At 42.9% G+C, this 26,721-nt stretch overlaps 1 protein-coding gene across 4 annotated transcripts in view; it reads left to right on the top strand.

Annotated features, from left to right (window-relative positions):
* LOC108922141 (DNA (cytosine-5)-methyltransferase 3A) overlaps nucleotides 1-26,322 on the top strand; it is a 47,769-nt gene extending 21,447 nt beyond the window's left edge. For 2 of the 4 annotated variants that reach the window (XM_018732079.2, XM_018732097.1), the window contains 19 exons: nucleotides 111-157; nucleotides 272-421; nucleotides 9,609-9,839; nucleotides 10,939-11,097; nucleotides 11,614-11,721; nucleotides 12,271-12,427; nucleotides 13,255-13,404; nucleotides 13,732-13,776; nucleotides 14,394-14,473; nucleotides 16,222-16,334; nucleotides 20,113-20,296; nucleotides 20,711-20,795; nucleotides 20,916-21,061; nucleotides 21,212-21,302; nucleotides 21,725-21,873; nucleotides 23,472-23,557; nucleotides 24,373-24,442; nucleotides 24,542-24,660; nucleotides 25,634-26,322. In XM_018732079.2, the coding sequence (XP_018587595.1) occupies nucleotides 111-157; nucleotides 272-421; nucleotides 9,609-9,839; nucleotides 10,939-11,097; nucleotides 11,614-11,721; nucleotides 12,271-12,427; nucleotides 13,255-13,404; nucleotides 13,732-13,776; nucleotides 14,394-14,473; nucleotides 16,222-16,334; nucleotides 20,113-20,296; nucleotides 20,711-20,795; nucleotides 20,916-21,061; nucleotides 21,212-21,302; nucleotides 21,725-21,873; nucleotides 23,472-23,557; nucleotides 24,373-24,442; nucleotides 24,542-24,660; nucleotides 25,634-25,775 (2,312 nt within the window). In that variant the 3' untranslated portion in view covers nucleotides 25,776-26,322. Of the gene's footprint in view, nucleotides 1-110; nucleotides 158-271; nucleotides 422-4,003; nucleotides 4,143-9,608; nucleotides 9,840-10,938; nucleotides 11,098-11,613; nucleotides 11,722-12,270; nucleotides 12,428-13,254; nucleotides 13,405-13,731; nucleotides 13,777-14,393; nucleotides 14,474-16,221; nucleotides 16,335-20,112; nucleotides 20,297-20,710; nucleotides 20,796-20,915; nucleotides 21,062-21,211; nucleotides 21,303-21,724; nucleotides 21,874-23,471; nucleotides 23,558-24,372; nucleotides 24,443-24,541; nucleotides 24,661-25,633 lie in introns of those variants that run through there. The other 2 variants (XM_018732088.2, XM_018732106.1) reach the window with 2 other exon arrangements.
* The last annotated feature ends 399 nt before the right edge of the window (nucleotides 26,323-26,721 follow it).

Raw genomic sequence — 26,721 nt, 5'->3', positions numbered from 1 at the left:
GTTGACCAATACTTGGCCACATTCTGATGGGTCCTGTTGCCCGGTGTGCATACCTTGTTTTAGCTTGTAGCCATGTGATCATCACCAAAATGACGTATAATGCCTTTCAGATGTGGAGGAGACAGAAGACAGCGGCTGTGAGACTGTGAAGGCTGAGGTAAGGGCACCATATTGTCCTACACATCTGACTCCTTCGCCATGAAACCTCATACACCCCCCAAAAAATATTAATGTTAGTTAGTTTTGTCACATCTCATTTGATCCCATGGAGCAGGGTGTTCGAGGTAGGGTCCGTGGGGACCTGGGCTGGGAAATTAGCCTGCGTCAGCGGCCTGTGCCCAGGGTCACCTTCCAGGCCGGTGACCCATACTACATCAGCAAGAGGACGAGGGACGAGTGGCTTGCAAGATGGAAGATGGAGGTGAGTTGATGGCTCAGTTGCTCTAAAGTAGAACAGTGAAGAACCATGTCAGTGGCACCATCGGGTGGATGGTGGAAGTATGAAGGATTTGGACTTTTGACTGGAAGTTTTGAGGATTTAAGTCCTTGGAATGAAACTGCTTTTGTACCCTCTGAGAAGAAGCTGTTTTTTTGATGATAAGGCTAATGGGAACTGGTGGAGTCTGGAGATCATTCTTCAAGGTCAGCTTTTATTGGTTCGATGTCCGGAGAACGGCGGTGCACCCTGGTTTTTCAGACTTTTGCTGAGCTTGGAAAAAATGGAAGATAACCCAGGAGAAGGATGCAACTGAATGGAACAAGGTTATTTCAGGAAGAACATCAACTTGTTAGGAATAACTTTGCAGAACCACCATCTCAAGAGCAGATGGACCTTTGTCTTCTGTCATCTGGGGGATGTAGATTCCTTTACTTGTTGTGTGTTCTCAACATATCATCTCTATGATCTAAGTTGTGACTTCCGTCTTAAACAGAATCAGGTTCTTTTTCAATTCCTTTCCGGTGACCTTTCTGCTCCAAATACCTTTCTAAAGACTTAGCCTGAACTATCGCAGGTAGAATTAGCAGCGCTGCATGGGAGCTGAGGGCTGTCGCCAATTAGAAAACTGCTGCTTCAGCATTCGGCACCCAACTGACTTATTCCAAGACTTTTATATGAGGCGGGGAGCATTTGAGGTGAAATCCAGAATGAGGCAACCGCAAAAGTTGGTCAGACTCTCACCTGAAACGCCCTCCTCTGCGGTTTTATTTTATTTTTGCCTTTAAGATGTAAAGCATTTTTAATTAAATAAGCTCACTGCTAGAAATCATACAACACGAAACAGTTGTGTGAACTATGTTTATGCCGTAGTGTCATTGCCGTCCGCAAACTGGGGGGGGAAGGCGGTTTCAAAGGGTGCATAAGACTCCAGGGACGCGGCTTGGTGAAGTAAACGCTGGCCCTGCAAAACTGCAATGATCAAACTGTGTTCCAGAAAGAGACACGACCACAAAGTGAGCGCAGTGAGTCCCCTGGGGCCTTTCTTTGCAACGCTGCAATTGTTTGTGTAAATCAACACGTGTTCAATTTTGATGTCACACATGCCATTCAAACGGGAGCGGAATGGTGCCAATAAGACCTCAATAGCAGTAGGATCCTATCCATTCCTCTACCTTGAACATGACCCGCACCTCTGTAGGGCAACTTAACAAGGTCGCTGTTGTGACCTCTCACCGTGATATATTCTATATTTCCCTACATTTATTCATTCAGCTAACACCTTTCACCAAGGCAACTTACAGTGATTTACCCATTTATAGTGCTGTCTAATTTTGACTGGTAGGTGCCTTAATCAAGGGTACTACAGCAGGAGATGGGATTCATCACCTTCTGTCCAACTTAAATCCAGCTCTAACCACTTTACGATATTCTGGCAACTGTCTTCTTATAGTCCTGAAATGCGAAGGGTCTGGTACTGTTAGTAACTTGATTTACAGTGTTCATTGGATGCAGTTATATTTATGGAGCGTATGAGACTACACTCCATAAATATAACACTACCTACAGTGTATCTGTTGGTTACAGGATGGTAAATATCAAGTGTCCCTTTGGGCTTAGGGTGCATGTGTCTACTGATTTGTCGACATGTGAAAGTGTAGCGTTGTTATCGAGAAGCCCTTCTGTACTGTTTTGCCGAGCTAGAAAGCAGCGCAGCTTTTGAAAGACGCGGATGTGTGCTGTCCTCAGTTGACCCCAGCTTGGACCGAGCGCCCGGGGGAGGTTCTTGGAGGAAGGCAGGGGAGCTGGGCTCCGCCCAGGCTTTCCCGTCCAAGCTCAACCCTGGCAGCATTCCAAGAAGCAAAGCACTCCCAGCGGCCCGAAAGCCTGATTCTTAACACATGTGTCCTCAAAACGTAAACACGTCCTGACCTTATAACATCTTCTAGTGGCCCGTGATAAGCCTGAACATGCCAAGACACCCTTTGTGTTTTTAGGGCATTGGGTTTACAGTTTGCTGCGCCACTCTACCACTCGCACACCTTTTAAACCGCTTTAAACCAACAGACATAACTAGTCCTCTGACCGTACCAGCTGAGAGTAACCACTGCCTGTGGAACATTTGAAGTGTCAGCATATTCTGACGGTGGATTCTTTATGAAATATGATGTCCTGAAGTCGTGCTGTTCTTTGGTGACAGTCGGGAGAATTTCCTACCTTTGTATATGTTTCAGATAATTTTTGTTGCATATCCCGTCACTTTTCATCAGCGTTATTAAATATGTTACATGTGTGCTGGGCTGCCAGACCTTCAGATCTACAGGTCCCAGAATGCAGTGACTGAAAGGGACACTGCAAGCCAAGAGTTCTGGTCTTGCGGGATGTTTTATATTGCCTGAGTTTTGTTTAAATAGGTTTGTGCTTGCTTGTCCTCTGTTGAACTTCTCTTCATTCGTCCGAACACGAGGCTGAAGAAGAAATGAGAGATAAGAAAGGTAATCAAAGGCGCGTTGAGAATTTTCCTCCCACGTTTTCTTGCAATAATAATTTCTGCTTTCAATATTAATGAATATATTACGCAGAGCTGTTTCTAGTGTCATTTCCAGAATTTGCTCATTAGTCGTCTACTCTGTTTTGTCTGTTTAACCCTATTCTTATTTTCAGTAACAATACAGCTTTTAGTGGACTCAGGACATATTAAACATCAGCTGTTCTTTAATAAACTGGTATTATATAGTTATGACAATTTTGTTGGCGGTGGTTATTAAATTCTTCAACAAGATGCACGTTGTAGTTGAGGAGGTTCTTGATCTGCAGGTTCAAGGGTGAACCTCAGACCAGTCGATTCCACATTGTCCGTCAATAGTGGAGATGTCATGAAAGTGTATTTTGCAAAAATATTTCCAAATTAGTGTGACGCTTCGGGTATTCAAAAGTAACAGACTGCAGTTACTAATTTTGTGCATTTTTAAATACATTTTTCAAGAGTTACAACAGTTAAATAATAAAAGAAGAGAAAGAAGAATAAAAGAATAAAAGAAGACTTTTAATAAGTCTTAATAACACCAGCGGCAAGAAAACACCCAATAAAAATTGAAGTAGTCATAAGCATTCAAAATATATTTTAAGCATATTTTAATTTTCACTCATCCTCCCTCATGTCTCATTACATAATCACACAAATATAAAAATATATAAACACAGAAAGCTGTCACAATATGTAATCTTGCCTATCAGTTTCCACGTTATGAGGCCGTGATTTAAAAAGCACATACTTTTCTGAAGGCTATTTTGATGTGTTTAGATTTATTTCTTGAAACAGAATGAAATCCTGCATGGTGAGGAAGAAGGAGATGATTATAATGTACACTAAAGTGAGTTCCTGCCATTCGTCCAAACCTCCTCCTCCTTCACTGGGCTCCTCCTTCAAATATGAAAATGAACTCTTAGCCATAGATATGAAGGTGAAGATGAGGTTTGCAGCAAATTTGCAGCTTGCTCAGAAGACAGCCTCCTGGCCCGCTGCCAGCACTGGCAAGTCCTCTCTACCCAACCAGAATTCCTGTTGGCGATCACCTGATCTCCAGTTGGCAGGCAAAAAAATGCTTTTTTTTGGAGGCGAGCTCCTTTAGCCGGAGAGTGGGGTGCACGGCAAAAATTTTGCACCCCACGCTGGATTAAAGTTGCATGAAAAAAGGTTTTATGGGTACGTCCGTTGCATTGTTTTGTGTAGCAGCACAGTGGAACGTGCTTTTGTGTTTTGCCTGCTTGCACCATGGATGATATGCTGACTTGAGGTATTTCTGGAGAGTTGTTTCGGTGCATCTGCTCCGGGGAACTTAAAGGGAACGTTCACTTGAAATGCGAGAAGAGAAGCCTGGAGCAGCTGAGAAAGACCTGTGGTGGAAACAAGTGTTTTCTGGGAAAATATATATTTACAAGATGTGTTTGTGCTTTTGCTCAGATGTTTGATCTTTCAGTTTTGAACCGTACAAGGAGATTCTTGGGTAGTTTTACGTCGGCTGCAGTGAAGTTGTCTTTATAACCTGTAGAGCATGTTTGGGAGGGGAAAAAAGTTATGCATTAAATATTGAAGACATTTTTAATCTTTAATTGTTGTTTTGGTTGGTTTGAGCTGGCTCAGAGGCAGAGAGTGTTTTCATAAACATAAGAACTGCTGTTCATTTACTAAGAGGGCCTCAAACGTTGAACTTGCTTTCATAAATACCGAATGTTTAACCATTTGTGATTGAGCAGTTTATATTTTGTGACTAGATCACATGTCCATGTTGGCATATTTAACTGCATAAAGCTGCTAGTACAGGAGCATAAAAGAAATCACCTTCTTATCTGTCTTCACTTTCATCTTAAATTATAACTGTTCTATTCATGCTTTACTAAGTGATCTCTGGTAAAGAGTTATGATTGGAAAACTTTTTTTTACAATGGTGAGAATCTTTGTGTTAATATATTATTTCCATTTATATTTGCACAACTAAGAGTTAAACATTTTGAAAGAAGAAGTGGATATACAAGTTGTATCCATGAACTTCATGCATACACTTACTGAAATAAAGTAATTCTGAAATATATAACCAAAAAATCTAAATTAATGTAATGACATTCAAATGTCCTGTCCATTAAGCGTTCCATACAGGAAACAGTTTTAACTTTTAAGAATGTTTTTTTCATATATTTTTCTGAAACTGAATCTCAGTAAGCTTTTAGGAAATATTTTAGGAGAGCAAAAATTATTTGTCAGGAAGATGGTTTGGAGGGAATTTTACAAGAATTTTTATATGTAAACCTACTTTAATGCACTAATACATGCATAAATGCACACCTGAGCTGTGACGGAACATTTAAGTTCACCTGGGGTGAAGAGCGGGAATGAAGAAATAGGTGCGGACAAGTTGCCGGGGGTGTAGCTGACAGGCCTGACTTCCTACAGCTTCCTGGAAGTCCAACTAGTGGGACAACGACAGCAATGTGGTCTCAAAAAATTGACCAATTATTACTTAATGCAAAACCAACGGACTAAATGCAGGTGGTTTATGTAGTTTTGAGAGGCAGGAGAAGCTGCCCCATGCCAACCCGAACCATGTCTATTCATGCCTAGCTGGGTGGTGTCTAGGTCATGTGTACCTGCCTGCTAGGTGACTTTGAGACAGCTCTTAGTACGAATCTTTGAATCTGTACCATTCTGATTTACAAATATAGCTACTGAATGATTATGTGATCTTTTGAACTTGATGAAAAAAGTCATCATAAACTTGTAAAAGCCTAAGGGAATATTTGTGTCATTATAAACAATTATAACAGAATCAATAACATTCAATAGTCTTGAAGAGGTTGGTTGACTTCCCAGTATTGTGGCGTTAAAATGGACAATTTCCTATTAATAGCTATTTAATTAGTAACTATTAGATTATAAACGTTAAATAATTCTTGGACATGAAGGATGTTTATGTCAAACAATGCATTTCTTTAAAGTTCAGTAGTACACTACTTAAGCTACTTGCACTGTAAATTAGATTGAACAACGAGTGCAGAGAGTAGTAGTACGAATTTTCAGGGGGATGACTAATTGCTTGTGTAATGTGAGATTTGTGAGACCTTATCTGGCAGGCCAACAAAGTTTCATGGAAATAATTTAATGTTATCACAGGGTTTCTGAGAGCCATAAAAAGGACACTAAAAACACAAGATCAGAAGCTTCCAGTTCTTACAGAATGAGAAGCCTACTGTAGCTAGCAGCTGTCAGCCTAACTACTGGCTGCGTCAAGACTTCAACAAGCTGTCATGAGGTGTGGAAATTTTTATGAGGGAAACAAACCGTATGACCCTCTTCAAGTAGAGTTTCTGTAGTTTAGTCTTAAGGTCTGTCATCCAACCAAGTGATAAGCTGGGATTTAACCCTTTATAAACTTTCATCAACAGCCTCAACAGACATTGTGCAATATACCAAGGAACCATTCAAATTAATAGTAAAGTGTGGCTACACTGATATTTTAATACTCACTACGAAACATTTAACTGTTGTAACCAGTTCTAAGTGCTTGTATACACAAATGCATAGTATGTGCAGGAAACAAAATCAGAACAATTGTATAATATCAATTGGATTAATTTATTTGATAACTGATCCAGAAGGCTTGTTTAGATCGATAGTTGTTTGTTAGGTCTTCAGAGGAGATGTTTAAATTTGTTTTTCTATGGATCTTTAGTGTTAAATCTTTACACTAGTTAGTTTTATTTATAGTTGTTGGTTGGATCTCCGGAGACTTGTTTAGATTTACAGTTGATGTTTGAGTCTCACAGGGGTGCGGTGGCGCAGTGGGTTGGACTGCAGTCCTGCCCTCCAGTGGGTCTGGGGTTCGAGTCCCGCTTGGGGTGCCTTGCGACGGACTGGCGTCCCGTCCTGGGTGTGTCCCCTCCCCCTCCGGCCTTACGCCCTGTGTTGCCGGGTAGGCTCTGGTTCCCCGTGACCCCGTATGGGACGAGCGGTTCTGAAAATGTGTGTGTGTGTGTGTGTGTGTTTGAGTCTCTAGAGCACTCTGTTGGGTTGCTAGAGAAATTGGTTGAGTTTATAATTCTTTGGATTTCTAGAAGAGTTGGTTAGATTTATAGGTGTTTGCTTTATCTGTAGGGAACTTGGATCTTTGGTTGCATTTATAGTTGTTGGCTAGTTCTAGAGAGTACTTGGTTGGGTCTTTGGACATTGGTTTGATTTATAGCTATTTTTTAGATCTCTGGAGGAATGGTTGGATTTAAAGTTGTTTGTTGGATCTCTGCTGGACTTGAATCTCTGGAACAGTTGTAGAGTTGGTTATATCTCTGAAGGTGCTGGTTGGATTCATGGCTGTTGGTTGGTTATCTAGAGGAGTTGGTTGAAAGAGACCGAGAAGTGATTGAAACAAGAGGTGCCTTTTGTAGTTAGTCTGTACCTTTTGGGTCATTAAAAATGATCTGTTATTCAAGTATGTATCATGCTGGGATGGTGCTGTTTTACTCACCTGCATTTTTACACCCGAGATCCAATTTCCCAGAGTGGGCCATATTCTTGTTTGATACTGCCTAAACAGTGTGTCCATGAAACATGATATCTCAGTAGAAATGTACATAGCCCTTAACAATATCAGTTGACAGATGTGCTCTATATATCTTTGAAGGAATATAAATTGTACTGATTTTGCACATTTCTTGGGGGGGTGGAGAAAGCACTTATAAAGCAAGATGGAAAAAGCAGAAGTTGGAAATGTTTGGTCTTGGGTGTAACCAGAAAAGATTTTTAAATTTATTTTTCAAGCTCTAAGGTAGTCTGTTCTGATTTGCCATCTAATTCCATTTGTCTTTTGCAAAGCTCTTGGGCACCATTGGCAAAAAGGATACAATGTCACAATGAGTACCCCCACAGTCAGATCCTAAACAAGCACTTATCTGTATACTCTGGGAATATGAAATTGAGATCAAGCAATTCATTTAACAGCGGTTCAAGCATTTGGGCTGTGCCAAAACTGATTTAGACTGAGAAAAAAATTACAGTAAGAAAGAGTCCTAGTGTATTGAATTTTACCTAATCCTTAATCAATAAAAATAATGTTTTCCTAAAACATTTGTTGTCTTAACCTCATAGTCATTCTTTCTGTCACTGTTTATTTATTCACTGAGTATTCATGGCAACAGTAGTTAAATGCACATGGTGGCATTCTGCACAGGCATGTGGTAAACTTGGTGTCTTTGAGATCTACGAGTAAACTTCTACAGCCCCAAGACCACCTCCCTCATACTCTTATACACAGTGGTATTTATGAGTTGTGTGTCTGCCATGTGTCTCAAGCATCATACAGTCCCTGTATCATGCTCTGGGCATGGTACCAGCATCATTTTGTCTGTGGAGCCTAGGGTTAAATGTAACATACTGCTGCTGACTGCAGAGTGTTGGAGTTGCTTGGACTTTCATGTTTGTATAAATTCTGTTTTTATATACTGTGTATATACACACACACACACACATTGTCAGAACCGCTTGTCCCATACGGGGTCGCGGGGAGCCAGGCCCTAACCCGGCAACACAGGGCGTAAGTCCGGACAGGACGCCAGTCCGTTACAAGGCACCCCAAGCGGGACTCGAACCGCAGACCCACCAGAGAGCAGGCCCTGGCCAAAGCCGCTGCGCCACCATTTGTGTCCCTTCTCCCTCCAGGCTTACGCTCTGTGTTGCCGGGTTAGGCTCTGGCTCCCCACGACCCCATATGGGACAAGCGGTTTTGACAATGTGTGTGTGTGTGTGTGTGTGTGTGTGTGTGTGTGTGTGTGTGTGTGTGTGTGTGTGTGTGTGTATAATATGTATGTATGTATGTGTGCGTAGGAGCTCATGCATCTTTGCTCTCCTGCCCTAGGTCTTTTGTCGAGGGTTGCTAGGTAAAAAGTTGGTGTGAGTCTGGTTCCAGAACATATGGAATTAACTAGAACACATTACATGTTTTCAAGCTGTAGGGGATGTCACAATAGGAAGGGAAGGGTATATATTAGGGAGAGATCATAAAAGGTCCTGCTCTTAATCTGATAGCTATAGTTAGGTACAGAGTATGTTTGGACTGCGGAGCCACCCAAAATACAACGAAGGCTATTTTTTGTAATAGTGCTACATATATTTGTTTTTGGTTTTGAAAAGGATGAGGGGAGAATATTTATACACTAAACCTAGAACAAGGGCCTCTGAAGTGGCACAGTTGGCTCTTTGCTAATACACCCTGGGCTTCATAGTTCAGATCACAGTGTGAACCTTGGCTTTTGTGCGCTGGGAATCTTGCAGCAATAGAATAGATCCAGGTGAAGGTGCTTTACTCCATAAAGCCATCTATTTGGCACAGTGTGGAAAAGAATGCTGATCGACTAATTGACTACACTCTCCTTGTCTTTCACAGTGCATTTTTGGACAATTGAGGCTGATGCTGGGCCGATGGCGAATAAACAGTTGTGAAAATCGAAACATCATATCCATGGGTCTCTAGACTTTCAGATCTATTGTCGAATGGTATTGGGTAGTGTTGTAGAACAGATACAGTGTCACATTGTAAGAGAAACCAGGAAACCTCAGTAACACAGTTGTCTCATGTAAAACAGAACAGCATCATTTGACCAGTGGACTGACCCTCCTGCTCCGCAGGCCGAGAAGAAGGCCAGACTGGCTTCTGCGATGGACACAACAGACGAGTCCGAATGTTTGAAACTTCAAAAGGAGGAGGAGACTGTAATCCCCAGTACCCCACCTCCTCAGCAGCAGCAGCAGCCTACAGACCCAGCATCCCCCACTGTGGCTACGACCCCGGAACCAATCCCGGCTGGAGGTGGAGACAAGGCCGCGACCCAGGCAGCCGACATGGACCCAGAATATGAGGTAACCAAGAGTATCTCCAATAAATGTTCAGCTATTTTTGAAGAGGCTTCTACTGCATGTTTAAAGGATGCAATACACATTGGCTCCTCAACTTATAAACATATTTGGGCCCGCATGTCTGTTCATAAATTGGTTTGTTTGTTATAGTTTCTACTGCAAAGTAACAATCGATAGAACTACACAATACAGAGGCTACACCCATTCACTTTGCATTTATTCATTTAGTTGCTCCAAAGTGACTTACAATGTTTAACTATTTAAAATCATGTACCTGTTTATACCACTGGGTAATTTTTAATTGGAGCAATTTTGGGGTAAGTACCTTGCTCAAGGCTATTATAGCAGTAGGTGAAATTTGATCCGGCAACATTTGGATCTAAAAGCAGCACTTCTAACCACTACGCTATCAGCTGCCATTCATTTACCTGTTAGGGTCTGCAGAAACCTCAAACAAATATATAATTAATAAAAATACTCTGTAATACTTCCATCCATTCATTATTAATATCCACTTGTTTATACAGGGTCACAGTTGTCCGGTGTGTATCTTGGAAGGGCAGCGCACGTTCTGAATAAAGGCAACTGCTGTTTTAAAATGAGTGAAAATGTTCTCACCACACGTTCCTATTTATTGGTGATTGTTGACCTGTTCATTCCATAAACATTTTGAAGTGTTTGTCCGCAGGCTTGACCACAGGCACTCACAAGCAGCAGAGACGAGCTGTAAACACCTTGGACGCAAGTTGATTCAAGGTGGTCACACAGTCCAGTTTTGTCTATATTCTCTCTGAGTGGCCACAGTAGCACTAATGGCTGGATGCAGAAAGGTTGCTTTTGCTCCACAACAGAACATAGAACAATGATGAAAATGAAATAAATTGTAAAATGAAAATGTAAAATAAGCGAACAATAAACCGTAAAATGTTTGAATCTTGCAGCTATTCAGTTCACTGTTGTTCAGTGAAAATGTCAGACACTGAGGAGCTGAAAGAGAACAGGAGTGGGCACATCCCAAGGCCAGCTCAGACCTGTTCGCTCTGAACGGTTCAACTGAAGTGGAACTGGGGGCTTGTGCTGTGTCTCTGGTGGGGGGCTGCAGGATGGTCGAGGCTTCGGGATTGGGGAGCTGGTGTGGGGCAAGCTGCGGGGATTCTCCTGGTGGCCCGGCCGCATTGTGTCCTGGTGGATGACCGGCCGGAGCCGAGCGGCCGAAGGGACCCGATGGGTCATGTGGTTTGGCGACGGTAAATTCTCAGTGGTGAGTCTGAACCAGGAACCGGGAATGGTCAACTTGCCGTGCCCTTGATTCGATATTCAGTTCTATTCTGGAAAAATGCTGCATTTTTCTTTTTTTTTTCTTTTTTATTGTTTGAAGGTACTAGTGCTATTGTTTGAGCCATAATCACATTGCCACGTTAACCGAAGACTGTTTTTCTCTAATTTATGGCTCAGTGTTGATTAAATAGCTGTCTCAACTTGTTAGATGCTGTCTTCTTCACAGTCAAGAAATGTTTAGATAGAACACCCAAACATATATGAAAATCAAACTTTTGATTGACATTTGTTTTTCTTATTGTTGAATCACCAGTTTGGTGTTTAGGCATATTTTAAACTTTAAAGTAAACAGCCAGGAAACCAAGATTACCTGCACAGAGCATGCAGGTTGTCCATGGCAACGTTATGCTTAAATTCTGGGGTATATGAGTATACAAGTCACAGTTTTGTTAGGAGATGTGAGAAAAAGTTTGATTATCTGTCCCATTTCTGTTTGCAGGTATGTGTGGAGAAACTGATGCCTTTAAGTTCCTTTTCCAATGCCTTTCACCAGCCAACCTATAACAAGCAGCCCATGTACAAAAAAGCAATCTACGAGGTGCTACAGGTAACTGGTTTTCACATCTGAATTGTCATGAACAGCTGGATCTGAGTGCCAAGGGCATCCCATAATAATCTGCCTAGAGCCTGAGGACATGGCCACTAGAACATTCAGTTACTTTATGTCTGTCTTTCAATTTTAATTTCATCTGCTTGTCTACAGCATGTTGTGGTATGTTGTTATTTCATAACAAAGCTTTTTCCAGATATTGTCAGTCAAAACTCATTTAAACTGACGACTTAAAGGGTGGCACATCATCCAGTATATACCGCAAATATAAGTGGAGGGAAGATTTTAAAAAACGAGCAGTTTCAGTCCTGAATGGAGAAATAGTGTCATATAAGATGATTATTTTAACTGATATAGCTGTATAAGGTTCATACGCTTCTTTCGTTTTTGTTGATGATGATAAACTTGTCTTTTGCTTTTTCAAAAGATGTACCTGTTCAGTGTGTGTCTTATCTCACTTTATGCCCTAACTTTCAAAGGACTTAAGTGTCTCACTTACCTAAGATGTAGTTAAGGATCTGAAAAAGCTGTACTTTCCTCCAAAAGGTAGCCAGCAGCCGAGCTGGCAAGATCTTCCGTGCTTGTCCAGACCGCGATGACACGGACACTTCCAAATCAGTGGACATGCAGAACAAGCAGATGATCGAGTGGGCAATGGCTAGCTTCCCACCTACCGGGCCCAAAGGCCTGGAGCCCCCAGAAGGTACAAGGTCCTTGTGCTGGGATAGCCATGGCCTTGGGCAATCGTGTGCAGCAGGAACACGTGCATTTGGTCGTGTAATGATTCAGAATAATTTAACCTTGCTGAAATGCGAGGCGATGTTCTCCAACAATAGGTATGAATTTTAATTTGGGGAAGCAGGTAGCGTAGTGGTTAGAGTTGCTGCCAGGTTCAAATACTACCTCCTACTATCATACCATTGAGCAAGATACTGAGTTGTTCCAGTAAAAATTACCCAACTTATTTCCCTGCTGACCTCCTAAGTTCTCGATAAACATGCTATGCTATGCTGTCTGTGTAAAAATTTTAACTAGAAAAAAAAATTATACTGTATATGCAGGTACTTGTGTAATGTATACCCGTTCATACAGTGGTATGTGACAAATTGACTGTACTCAAGAACTGTATCTGCATCCAGAGCTCGCCGTCTGTTCATGTAATACCCTTTATATTCTTTTGTTTTGTATTGTATTGGAGATGTACGTCGCTTTGGACAAAGTGTCCTCTGAATGAATAAATGTAAATTCTTAAATATAAATATATAATGTAAATACATATAAATAATTGTAGGTAGCTTAACGTAAAGTCACGCTGGAGAAAAGCATTAGATAAAAAAATGTAAATGTAAAAATGTTAAATTTGACTATATAATATAAATGCGTAAAAAGAATTGTAGGTAGCTTAACGCAAAGTCACTGGAGAAAAGAGTTAGACAAATGTAATTGTTTTATTGCGGTATTACGGGTCGTTTATACCATTTTTTCCGTTGTTTGTTTGCATGGTTACGTCTGCATGTCCATTTCATTCAGAGGAGCGAAATCCATACAAGGAGGTGTACCCGGAGGCGTGGATGGAGCCTGAGGCGGCAGCGTACACATCACCTCCACCTGCCAAAAAGCCCCGAAAGAGTGCGGCAGAAAAGCCGAGGTTTAAAGAGATAATCGACGAGAGGACTCGAGGTAGAACCAAATGACTACTGTGTCAAATGGGGTTATTCCATACGCACCGCAGTGTGCATCTGCCTGGAGCTGTGATGTATCTTTAGTACTGTATGTGTTTTATTTATGTGGAGGACATGTGCAGAACTATAAGTTTAAATGGACTTTGTATTATGTATATATACCTTTGATTATAAGTCATGAATTATACCTGTACTGTACCACCATGTTCATAAAATCCTGAGGTCACACTGTGTACAGGTCGATGAAGTGGATGTTCCCGTTAAATCAAAAATCTTTTTTTGACTTGATGTTAACCTTTTTGTGTTTTTCTGTCTTTTCATTAAGAGAGACTTGTTTATGACGTGAGACAAAAATGCAGAAACATAGAAGGTAGGTCGTATTCTGTCCGTCTCCATCTTTGTGTGAATAATTTTTCAACTTTAAGCCCATATCTGCTCCCAGTGCCATCAAGTTGCAGACAAAATGTGACACTCCCTGGTTAAGGGAGTCAGTAAAACCAAGAAGCCCATGTTACACTAATGCGTAAACACTGACTGTGCCTCTGCAGCATATGGGCCAGAAAATGGCATTTTGGATCAATATATGGAGAGTTCTTATGAAAGATTAGCCCAAACACACATGGGGGGACAGCTGGTAGCATAGTAGTATAGTAGTTAAAGCTGTTGCCTTTGGATTCAGAGGTTACAGGTTTGAATCTCACATCCAGATGTAGTACCCTTGAGTAAGGTACTCCCCCTAAATTGCTCCAGTAAAATTACCCAGCCTTATAAATGGGTAAATAATTGTAAGTATCTGAACATTTTACGTCACTTTGGAAAAAAGTGTCAGCTAAATTAGTAAAAATAAATACATTATCATATTGTCACCACTATTGCATATACAGTACATGCAGATAAGGGGATGAAATATTCATTGTCCCTGTTGACTAAAGGTGAGCTCATTGATTCCAGGCTGCTGTGTGCTAACTTTCCAACTTCTCTACTCAGATATCTGCATCTCCTGCGGAAGTCTGAATGTTTCCCTGGAGCACCCTCTCTTTTCCGGAGGCATGTGCCAAAGCTGCAAGGTAGGGGGCACAGCAACGTGGGCTGGGATGCTACATTCGAGTGTGAGCACTGTTTCAAAATGCAGAGTAGTGCTGGTTTTGAAGTTATGCCACACTTTTCAGATTGCATAGTGGTTAGTGCCACATCCTTTGGAACTGAAGGTTGCAGCTTCGAATCCCCCGTATTGTCAAAGCGCCTTTGATCAAGATGCTTATCCTACATTGCTCCAGTTTAAATGAGAAAATTGCTGTAAGTTGCTTGTGTCAGCTAAATGAGTAAATGTACAATCAGCACCAGTAGTCTGGTTGTGATTCCATTTGTGAACCAAAAGTAATTTTACCACTAAGTTACAGTCAGTAAAAGTATAATAACACAGGTCAGCTGTGATTTAACAGGCAGATTATTTAGAAAAAAACTGAAGGGAAAAAATGTAGTTACAAACAAATAAACTTGAAAATGTATGTTTGTACCTTAAAAATTAATAACTTCACTATTTGCAACAAAAGAAGCTGGTGTACATTAGGAAAGCTGACAAAGATGAAATTGTAAGTTGCCTTGAAAAAAACAGTAGCTTACAATTGGAATGCAGTGATGAACCTGGCAGGTAAAATTTCCATTATGTAGATTTCCGTATTTCTTATATGTTATTTCCCGTATATACAGTATGTTAGTAAGTTCAGTGCTCACAGTGTACTCCATACCCATTTACCCAGTAGCGTACTGAAGGAACTGGATCTTAACAAAGTGAAAAGCTGTTAAATATTTAACAGGGCTTTTCCCTCTCACTTCCTTTATTGTTGGCTTTTAAATTTAATTTACAGCGTATTTCATTATCTCCAGTGAGAGCTGTGTCGGATTAATCAGAGTCAACCTGAACAATTTGATGTCATTTCCCTTTCCACTGTTTTCACGGATTTCCGTTAACAGCAGCTTCAAGTTTGACTGTCACTGTCCCAACCGGATCTCTCATCCCAAGTCTGAACCCAATGACCTCTCGTAGTATTCCTGTTTATTCTGACCCTTGGTCTCTTACGTTTCTCTCTTTATCTCCGTGTTTACCGCTCTGTATCTCATAGCTTCCTTCTATCACAGACAGTCATCAGAATACATTTTCACGTCTTATTTTTACTGCATTACATCTGACCATTTTTTGTCGAGATAATTTTTTTGTTTTTGAAGTTATTCAGTTCATAGCAAATTTGTGATAAGTTCTCAGAAAAGTTATCATGGTAAATTCTATACAAATTTTACATGGAATATTACTAATTGATATTAAATGTCCATATTACAGGGGGGATGCGGTGGCGCAGTGGGTTGGACCGGGTCCTGCTCTCTGGTGGGTCTAGGGTTCGAGTCCCACTTGGGGTGCCTTGCGACGGACTGGCGTCCTGTCCTGGGTGTATCCCCTCCCCCTCCGGCCTTACGCCCTGTGTTACCGGGTAGGCTCCGGTTCCCCGCGACCCCGTATGGGACAAGCGGTTCTGAAAATGTGTGTGTGTGTGTGTGTGTCCATATTACAATTTACATACAACATAAATAAGGAATAACATAGTATAGAAGACATACAAAAGACAATGTAGATGTTAATATTCAACATATTTAACTGTAATCTTGTTACTTTATAAAGTACTTCATGTCAAGACAGCACTGGGGTGTCATCAATGGATCATGATGTGACTTATGCAGGTAACAAAGGACAACTATGCAGGTTCACTGTGGCTGATGTGGTAATGAAGTGGGATGATTTTCGTTTGACTTTCTGTGACAGGACTGCTTCCTGGAATGTGCCTACCAGTATGATGATGACGGCTATCAGTCCTACTGCACCATTTGCTGCGGTGGACGTGAGGTGCTCATGTGTGGGAACAACAACTGCTGCCGGTGAGAAAGACACATGTCCTGAACTGCGTAACCTAGCGTGACCATCAAGCGCATGCACGATTTCATCAGACTCTCACAGGCACAAAATTAAACATGTTGTGTACATTCTACTCATTTAAATCCAGATTCTACTCTCCTTTTTTGGTCAGCTTGGCATCAAAGGAACAGCACTGAAATGGCTTGAGTCCTACCGGTCAGACAGATGCTATCAAGTGGTCTGGCAGGGCTCCCGCTCTTCTCTTCTTCTCTCAACTGGTGTCCCGCAGGGCTCTGTACTGGCTCATCACCTCCCATGGATTCAACTACCACTGCTACGCCAATGATACCCAACCCTTCCTCTCATTTCCACCTGAAGCATCAGACATTATTGCGTGCACTGTTGCCTGCCTGTTGGACATCACTGCATGGATGTTTGGTCACCACCTACAACTCAACCTCTCCAAAACAGATATCCGTCACCTTCCAGCTGGCCTGTCTTCCTGTTGCGAACTCTCTGTCAAGCTGGACAAGTCACTGATTTTGCCTACCTCTTCAGCTAAGAATCTGGGAGTGATGATTGACTTAAGTCTGTCTTTCTCCCGGCATACCGAAGCCACAACCTGGAGCTGCAGATACATCCTCCACAACATCCGCAGGATCTTTCCTTTTCTCACTACAGACTCTCTGCAGCTACTTGTCCAGGCCATGGTGATATCCTGCCTGGACTACTGCAGCTCTCTCCTGTGTGGCCTCCCAGCTACTGCCATCAAACCTCTACAGCTGATACAAAAGACTGCTCCATGAGTTGTGTTTGACTTGCCAAAACATTCCCACATATCTCCCCATCCTCGTCTCTCTGCATTGGCTTCCTGTAGCTGCCCGAATCAAATTCAAGACCCTGGTTATGGCACACAAAAGCATCAATAGAACTGTTCTCAACTATCTACAAAACTTGATCATCCGCTACACCCAACCAGATTGCTATGCTTTTCCAGCAAAGGTAACGCACAAAGGTTCTCGGTTCTGGCTCCATTGTGGTGGAATGACTTTCCCCTCTCACTCAGAACTGCTGAATCTCTGTCCTGTCATGGCGAACAGAGGACATGGAGAAGGCTGGACCCAACAGCTGAACCCATTTGCGTTCCTCCAGCCCACATCTCTCTCAGTCCACCAAGTAGTACATGCCCCCATGTCAACGCTTGGAATCCAGAAGTGCGCAAAAAGCATAGGCTGGTGCCCCATCCACCTCCACAGGAGGGGGTGTTGGGTCTCCTCGGGATGCCTGGAGCACTGAGGTCTTGTAAGGCTTGAGCAGGGAGACATGGAAGGTGGGACACATACGTGAGTGTGGGGGCAACTTCAACCGGTAAATGATGGGAGAGATGCATCTATTGAGCTTGTAGGGTCCGATATAATGGGGGGTGAGTTTTTTGGAGGGAAGTTTGAGGTGGATGTTCTGGGTAGAAAGCCACATCCTTTGTCCTGGTTGGAAGGTCAGGGTGCAGCAGTATTTCTCGGCCCATTGTTTGTAGTGGTGGACTCTCTAGCACAGGTGCTCCTGAACCGCATGCCAGACCTCCTCACTGTTCTGGAACCAGGAATCAATGGCAGGGACATTTGAGGGGTAGGGTGCCATGGGAACAGGGGAGGTTGGTATCTGAGGAAACACTGGAACACGGAGGGTCCTGTGGAGGAGTGCGAAAGAGAGTTATGGGCATATTCAGCCCATGGCTGGAACTGTGCGCACTGGTCCTGGTTGACTGCAATAGCTCCAGAGGGAGCGGCAGAGGTTCTGTTTCAGCTGCTCCACTTGTCCGTTGGCCTGGGGTTGGTTACCTAGGTGAGACTGATGGAGACACCAAGTTTCTGCCAGAATGTCTTCTGTACCCTGGACACAAATCGAGGCCCTCAGTCAGACACAGTGTCTTTTGGCAACCCAAAGACATGAAATGCGTGCTGAAGCAGCTGTGACCGCATTCTCGCTGGGACGTACTCCTTACCCTTGGGGGTGTCTGCTTGTGCTGGAATCTCCTCTTGGGCTGTCCGGAAATCCTGTGTAAACTGCCACTACACAGGGGCCACAGAGCATGAGTTTGGCAGGATGGTTTCCGGCAAGACAGGGGTCTGCTCCTTTTTGCAAAGCCTAGACAGGTCATCAGCCTTTGTGTTTTTCAAGCCCAGGCAATACGATACGGTGAATTGAAACCTGGTGAAAAACAGAGCCTCACAGGCTTGTTGAGGGTTTAGTCGACGAACTCTTTGGAGTTATTCCAGGTTCCAGTGGTCTGTAAGGGCCAAGAATGGGTGAGCGGCCCCCTCCAACCATTGTCTCCATTCTTCTAGCACTAAGTTAATGGCCAGTAGCTCCCTATTCCCGATGTCATAGTTGCACTTGGTGGGCAACAGCTTACCGAAGAAGTATGCACAAGGATGGCGCTTTGCAGGGGTCCCCTGTCTCTGTGAGAGAACCACCCCTAAGCCCACAACCGAAGCATCCACTTTGACAACGAAAGGCAACGAGGGATTGGGGTGCCAGAGCACCGGGACTGTTGTGAACATCCATTTGAGGTTCTGGAAGGTCTCTTAGCCCTCAGGAATCTAAATCAGTTGCGTGGCCTTACCCTTAAGTAGAGAGGTGAGAGGCACCGAAATGGTGCTGAAGCCCCAAATAAATCTACGGTAAAAATTGGTAAAGTCCAGAAACTTCTGCAGGGCCTCTACCAATGTCGGACACAGCCAATTTAACACCGCATGTACCTTCAAGGGCTCCATGGCTTCTCTGTCCGAGCTAAGGATTAACCCCAGGAGGGAGATCCGTTCCTGATGGAAAAGGCACTTCTCACCTTGACAAAGAGAATATTTTTCAGAAATCGCCTTAGCACCTGACGTACATGCCCTTTGTGCTTGGACAAAGACCTCAATAACACCAGAATTTCGTCAAGGTCCACCAGGAGACTGTTATTTACTAAATTCCGCAGCACGCAATTTACAGAGGCCTGGAAGATAGAAGGGGCATTTGCTAGTCCAAGAGGCATTATCAGATATTCATAGTGACCCAGGGCGGTGCTAAATGCTGTCTTCCACTCGTCACCCTCTCTAATGTGGATCAGGTAATATGTACTACATAGGTCCAACTGGGTGAAAAACTCACGCCCCATGGACCTGTTCCAGTGCCGCTATGATCAACAGCAAGGGATGCGGTATTTCACTGTTATTTCATTAAAACTTCGATAGTCTATACAAGGACACAGCCCACCATCCTTCTAAGGGTCCATGGGTCTCAATAATGAGGTGCAGTAAAACTTAAAAAGGGGCTTTATAACTGTTCCTCAGAATTTCAGGAGTTATCTATCACAGATGTACACACACACCTGGAAAGGGCATATGTTAAAGGGCCAATATTAATGCACTTGTGTGCTTGTGTGTCCCGCACGCGCTGTGTACACCTCTGTTCCCTAATGATCGTAAAATAAAAGTTAATCAATACCTTCTCGCCTATGTTCGAGTTCACCACTTTAGAGGTGCTTGGTATTCCAGAACTTTCCATCAAGTGCGGTTCACAGGACTATATGTAAGAATGAAAAGAGTACAAAAGGCATAAATGAACAATGTAATGAAGACTATGTAGTAGATAAATAAGAGTAAACAATAAAAATTAAATGATAATAGTGAAGTGAAATAATAGAAAGTCTCCAACAGCTATAATTTCCCACTTACACGTGGGTATCTGTCTGTTACTTTTCAGGTTTGCATCCAGTTTGATTCTCCCGTACTATAGCTGATCCCTCTTTTCATGCAGGTGCTTCTGTGTGGAGTGCGTGGACCTCCTGGTGGGCCCAGGAGCGGCGCAGGCCGCCATCAAGGAGGACCCCTGGAACTGCTACATGTGTGGCCAGCAGGGCGTCTTTGGCCTCCTGGAACGTCGCTCCGACTGGCCCAGCCGCCTGCAGCACTTCTTCGCCAACAACCATGACCAGGATTTTGTGAGTGTTGGCCATCTCTGTGCCGAGCACAGGAAAGGCTTTATTAGGGCTTTGGAAGGGCTTTGACAGTTTCTGGGTTGTATCTCTTGAGCCTGCGTCCTGGAAGCCTGTGGTCCATTCAGTTTTTCATCGTACCTGAGCTCTTAAACATGATAAAGAGAAATCCATCCTGAATGGTTACGTTTAGCTCTTCTTGTCAGCAAAGAGGAGGTGATTTGTTAAAGGAGAGTTATAATAGTACTCACAATATGTTTCAGGACCAGGGGTGAACATCTGGTGCATCAGCAGTAGATCTCAACCCTGGTGCTGGGGGGACTAATATGACTTTATGAGACTGTCAACACCAGAAAGAGAGCTGTGCTCTAGCATATGCGGCATGTTTAATTTAGCCCATTTCTCGACACTGTGTTCCAGGACCCACCGAAGCTTTACCCACCTGTCCTTGCAGAGAAGAGGAAGCCCATACGTGTCCTGTCACTCTTTGATGGTATTGCTACAGGTGAGACTGAGCACTTCTCCCTCGCTCCAAGCATTTGTGTAAAGGGCTGGCAACTCTGCATAAGTCATTATCCAATCTACAGTGTGCTGACCTCTGACATTTTGCACTGCATGTGTGTAGGCCTGCTGGTTCTGAAGGAGCTGGGAATACAAGTGGAGTGCTACATCGCCTCAGAGGTCTGCGAGGACTCCATCACTGTGGGCATCGTGCGCCACCAGGGCCGCATCATGTACGTGGGGGACGTGCGGAACGTGACACGCAAACATGTAAGTCTCCCCGCAGACCCGTTGTGCATTTTTAGCATTACCATATTGAAATTTTACTGAAACACAATAACAACTGAGTCAAAAAAGTTGCATTAGAGGGTTAAAATTTATTGTGATACCTTTAATGTCACTTTTTTGCCTACTGCAAAGATTCTCGAGTGGGGTCCTTTCGACCTGGTCATCGGAGGAAGCCCGTGCAACGACCTCTCCATCGTAAACCCAGCAAGAAAGGGCCTTTTTGGTATGATGCACCATACCAAGTACTCAGCTTGTGACTCTATCCAAATGCTCATCTACGTACAAATCTCTATTTACAGATGTGTCCAACTTTTCGGTAAAAAGTTATGATCAGAAGTATTGCAAGTACTGCAGATACTATTTGAATTTTCAGTGTACTCTCGGTAACCGGTAGGTCTTGACTTAATAATAATTAATAACTTGAGTTATCAATTATTAATTATTCAGCAAGTATATTTCTGTTGAAAAAGCTGCAGTTTATTTCTATGTAGACTTTAGACACCGAGACAACTGAACTGAGAAATCGGTGTTGAACAATATTCAGATTGTAACCCAAAAAAGAACGATGCCAGAATTTCCCCTCACGGGAAACTTCATGAGAAAATAATGAGCGACTGGAGCTGGGGTCTCCTCTTCTGCCCTCAGAGGGGACCGGGCGTCTCTTCTTTGAGTTCTACCGTCTCCTGCATGAGGCGCGCCCCAAAGAGGGAGATGACCGCCCCTTCTTCTGGCTCTTCGAGAACGTCGTGGCCATGGGCGTCAGCGACAAGAGGGACATCTCCCGCTTTCTGGAGGTGCTCGTCCTCAAAGGGTCTTCTTGTTGTACAAGCCAGGTCTTGCGCTGAGCCGGGAGCCAGCAGGTTGGGCAACAGTAAATCCAGAAACCAGACCTGGTGTTGTGGTGCTACAGATACTGACATCTGGTGGTTATGGGCTCCACTTCAGGCCCTTTAGAATGTTCTTTACCATGACATCACTGTTCTAGACTGACAGTTAATGTTGCAGGCCTTTTCTGCCACTGTACTGTAATTTATTTGCACTATAATTTTTCTTAAAATATACAGGCAGTCCCCAGATTACGAACGAGTTCCGTTCCTCAGCCTGTCTTTAAGTCAGATTTCTGCGTAAGTTGGAACAGTTAGGTACGATTCATGGCTAATGTCAGTTAGTCAAATGTTTGTCTTAGTATATAGTATATCGTGTACCTTTATATGCATGAAAAACATTAGAGAAACACTTCCGGATACACTAAAACATCTTTAATATAACAACACGGAAGTAATAATAATAATACAATGTAATGATAATAGGTGGGGGTGCGGTGGCGCAGTGGGTTGGACCACAGTCCTGCTCTCCGGTGGGTCTGGGGTTCGAGTCCCGCTTGGGGTGCCTTGCGACGGACTGGCGTCCCGTCCTGGGTGTGTCCCCTCCCCCTCCGGCCTTACGCCCTGAGTTGCCGGGTTAGGCTCCGGTTCCCCGTGACCCCGTATGGGACAAGCGGTTCTGAAAATGTGTGTGTGTGTGTGTGTGTAATGATAATAATCATAATAATTGTGGGTCTGGGGTTCGAGTCCCGCTTGGGGTGCCTTGCGGCGGACTGGCGTCCCGTCCTGGGTGTGTCCCCTCCCCCTCCGGCCCTACGCGCTGAGTTGCCGGGTAGGCTCCGGTTCCCCGCGACCCCGTATGGGACAAGTGGTTCAGAAAATGTGTGTGTGTGTGTGTGTGTGTGTGTGTGTGTAACTGTAGTATTTACAATAGCAAGAGTGAGAGGAGGAGGAGGAGAGAGAGCGTGTGTAGGTATAAAAAACATTAAAGAAACTTTTTAATGTTTGCTTTTTCAGTGTTCGTTGGCATTTCACCTTTTTCCGATTGTTTTATTATTTCCACTTTAGTTTTAATTGTGATCGTTTTCTTTGATGCATCACCATCCGTTGCATTGCATTTACGCTTTGGCGCCATGGTTAGGATGGTAAAAACAAAAAAAATTAAAGCCAAATACAGTAACACACATGAGACACTTAACAGCAACGTGGTTCATGTCATACTGAGCGGGCAGGAGACTGAGGTAGGTGTGTGGACCCAATGTCCTACTTTGGGCTCACGCACCCACAAGCCGATGAATCGCTGTAGACGCGCAATGTTTTGATGCATGTCGCAGAGTAGTGCCCGTTTGTCATTACGAACCATTGTATGTAATAATTTTTTCTTTTTAATATAATTGGCTTTATGGGGGGTGGTTTGTAACTACGGGTTGTACGTAAGTTGAACATTTGTAACCCGGGGACTCCCTGTACATACAAATGCATACAATGCAAAATTCTTTAAAAAAAAAAAAATTGCAAGATATTTCACCAGTGGAGCTTCTCACGCCATCCTGTTCCTGTCCCTCCAGTGCAACCCTGTGATGATCGATGCCAAGGAAGTGTCGGCTGCCCACCGAGCACGTTATTTCTGGGGTAACCTCCCCGGGATGAACAGGTTGGTTGCTTTTTTCCTTCTCCTGTTAGCCCCCCCCAGCCTTGCTAGACTCTGACTGCAGTCCAGTTCGCTCTTCTCTTGATGCCTCACCTTCCTCGCATTTTGACTTTAATTATGCAGTTTTAAATTTATTCATTTAGTTGATGCTGTTCTCCAAAGTGACTTACAATGTTAAGCTACTTACAGTTATTTACCCATTTATACAGTTGGGAAATTTTACTGGAGCAATGTAGGGTTAGCTTGCTCAAGGGTAATACTCAAGGGTAGGCAAGATTTCAACCGGCAACTTTTGGATCCAAAGGCAGCGGCTCTAACCACTATGTTACCAGTTTTTATAGCTTGCTGTCCAGTACTAGACATTTTAGTTTCATACCTTTGGTTAAATTTAATTTCAAATTTGTGATAATGTTTTAATTCAATGTTTGAAATTCTGTTTATCCATGTCTGCATTAATTCCAGTTAATTCCACATCTGAATTCCATTCCATTCCTAATTTCACATTTGCAGTTCCATTTTAATGACATGTTTGGAATTTCATTATATTACCAGGTTTTAATAATGATTTAAAACCAGGTTTGTTATTGTGTTTTATTTTATTTTGTTTTAGCTATACAAGTGTGGATCTTACACATGTATTTTGTAGATAAATGTATGGGATCCCACCCTTGTAACTCTATTTTAATACCACATTCGTAATAATTCTATTTTAAGTCCTTGCTCGAAATTCCACTTCAATTCCATGTTTTGGCATTGTGCCTATCACCTGTGGCCTATGAGAGGCAGCTGTCACCTGCATCCTCTCCTTTATTCTGCAGACCACTGACAGCAACAAGCACCGACAAGCTGGACCTTCAGGACTGCCTGGAGCATGGCAGGACAGCCAAGGTGACATACCATCATGCACTTGCACATCTGAGGAGGTAGACCTGTCGTTAAAGTAGCCTGTGGGGACAGGGCGTAACTCCGTCTGGTTTTTTCTTTCAGTTTGACAAAGTGAGGACCATCACCACCCGGTCAAATTCCATCAAGCAAGGCAAAGACCAGCACTTCCCTGTCTACATGAACGATAAAGAGGACATTCTATGGTGCACTGAAATGGAGAGGTAGGGCAAGGGGCAAAGTAAATACTCGGTTTCCATAGTTACTTTATGCATTGGCATTTCCTGTCATATTTTTATTGTCGTGCATTATGGTGACTGCAATGACTCGGTTCCTCAGACTTCAGCGTACATCTCCTGGAACAGTCTAACTCAAAGCAGTTATCTGAACATAACTCAAGTGGCTGTGCACTTTAGAAATACCGAAAGAACCATAATTTCATAATTTGTTTTGGTTGCAACTCCAAAGTCACCAGAAAGCCACTGCTAAGTCACAATCTATGGCTTAATATACAAATGTCCCCCAATTTACTGCATTCTGTAAAAATGTCAGATATTCACCAGCTGTAATACATAAGTAATACAATGTGAGACTATAATTTTTATTAATTACAACATTTTAAACTAATATAAAATAACTGAAAATATTTTCTCCCCAGAAATTCATCCCATGAACAACTACAAAGTGCATCATCTTGTTATAGTAGATCAACATCACTAGACACGAGCTGTAAAAATGGGAAGCCAGTCTAATTAATCTGGCGCCACAAAGCTTTTGTGGTCGAAGGGGTTTTACTGACACCTATTAGCTGAGCACGGAAATGCGGGTCACTTCCGTTCCATTTTCTGTAACCCAAAAAATTCTAAGTAAACTCTTTACAGCACAAGAAACCAGTGTCTAGGTTTTCTATCAAGGTGTTTTGTGGTTCATATTACACAGGATGGTCAGCTGCTTGAGTGACTCATTCAGTCCCCAAGATGATCCTAAGATGTCCCTGAGTCACACGTTCCATATTTAGTCAGGACTGGCTATCTCATTTTGGGTTGTGGTCTGGGTGTGTGGTTTGTGAAGAAAAAAATAGCATTTTGGAGACTTCTTTGCTGATGTATGATAGATGAAACCATTGTAATTGCTTGAATATTTGGGTCCCAGTTTCGACCAAAGGCAGCGCATAACTTATTGTTTTCCCTCCTACAGGGTCTTTGGCTTCCCTGTCCATTACACAGACGTGTCCAACATGAGTCGGCTCGCCAGGCAGAGACTTCTGGGACGCTCATGGAGCGTCCCGGTCATCCGCCACCTCTTCGCCCCACTAAAAGATTACTTTGCCTGCATTTAGACTGCCATTCGGAGAACGTGAACAACAGGAGCTGAAAATTAACGAAACACAGAAAAATGTACTCTTTGCATTTACAGTTTTAAAAGCAAGATTGTTTTTTTTTTTTACATTACTTCTTGTATTTGAAATTCCATTATTTTGTATTATTTAATTTTATAACGCCATTTTACCTTTTAGCCTTGTTACCCAATATTATCTGAGACTGATTATGTGTGTAAGCTGTATGTGAGGTGAAACTTTATTTTTACGGCACTAATATAAAGGATAAAGTCCGATTATATAACATGTTTAAAATAATGTCCATCCATATCCTGTATGGTGCTCCTAGTGGGTAGAGTTCTGCTACACAAATAAGCTCAAAAAATGTCAGTACACTGTGATTTGAAGGGAGGTCCTGTTCCTTAGGGTCCTTTGATTGACTTCCTCTGAAATTTTCCCAAAACCAAAAGGTTTTAGAGAGGAAAAATCAACAAACTGAATTTGTGATTCTTAAATAGAAGAAAAGCAAAAATAAAACATATCGAGGTAAATTGTAAATAAAATATACACACACTCACAAATGTCTACAACCACTTGTAGACATTGCAGGGTCGCGGCAAACCGGAGCCTAACCCGGCAACACAGGGTGCAAGGCTGGAGGGGAAGGGGACGCACCCCGGACGGGATGCCAGTCTGCCGCAAGGCACCCAAAGCGGGACTCAAACCCCAGACCCGCTACATAAAATATAATTAGCAAAAGTATGTGTCAGGCTTGCCTGATCTCATAGACATCAGTAATCATTTGGCTTTAACCAAATGCAGAGTTTGGTAAAAATATTAATGTTTTCAGCCACAGACTCTGTCCTCAGAAAGCAAGCACTGATCATGCTGTCCTGTAGCACGTATTGTAGTGGTAAAGCGATACATTTGGCAGTCTAAATGAGTATAAGCTGTAAATTATTGTGCG

Source organism: Scleropages formosus, chromosome 15 (genome assembly GCF_900964775.1).
Source record: "Scleropages formosus chromosome 15, fSclFor1.1, whole genome shotgun sequence".
In the NCBI taxonomy this organism is placed as follows: Eukaryota; Metazoa; Chordata; class Actinopteri; order Osteoglossiformes; family Osteoglossidae; genus Scleropages; species Scleropages formosus.
This window is presented reverse-complemented; position numbering and strand designations above follow the sequence as displayed.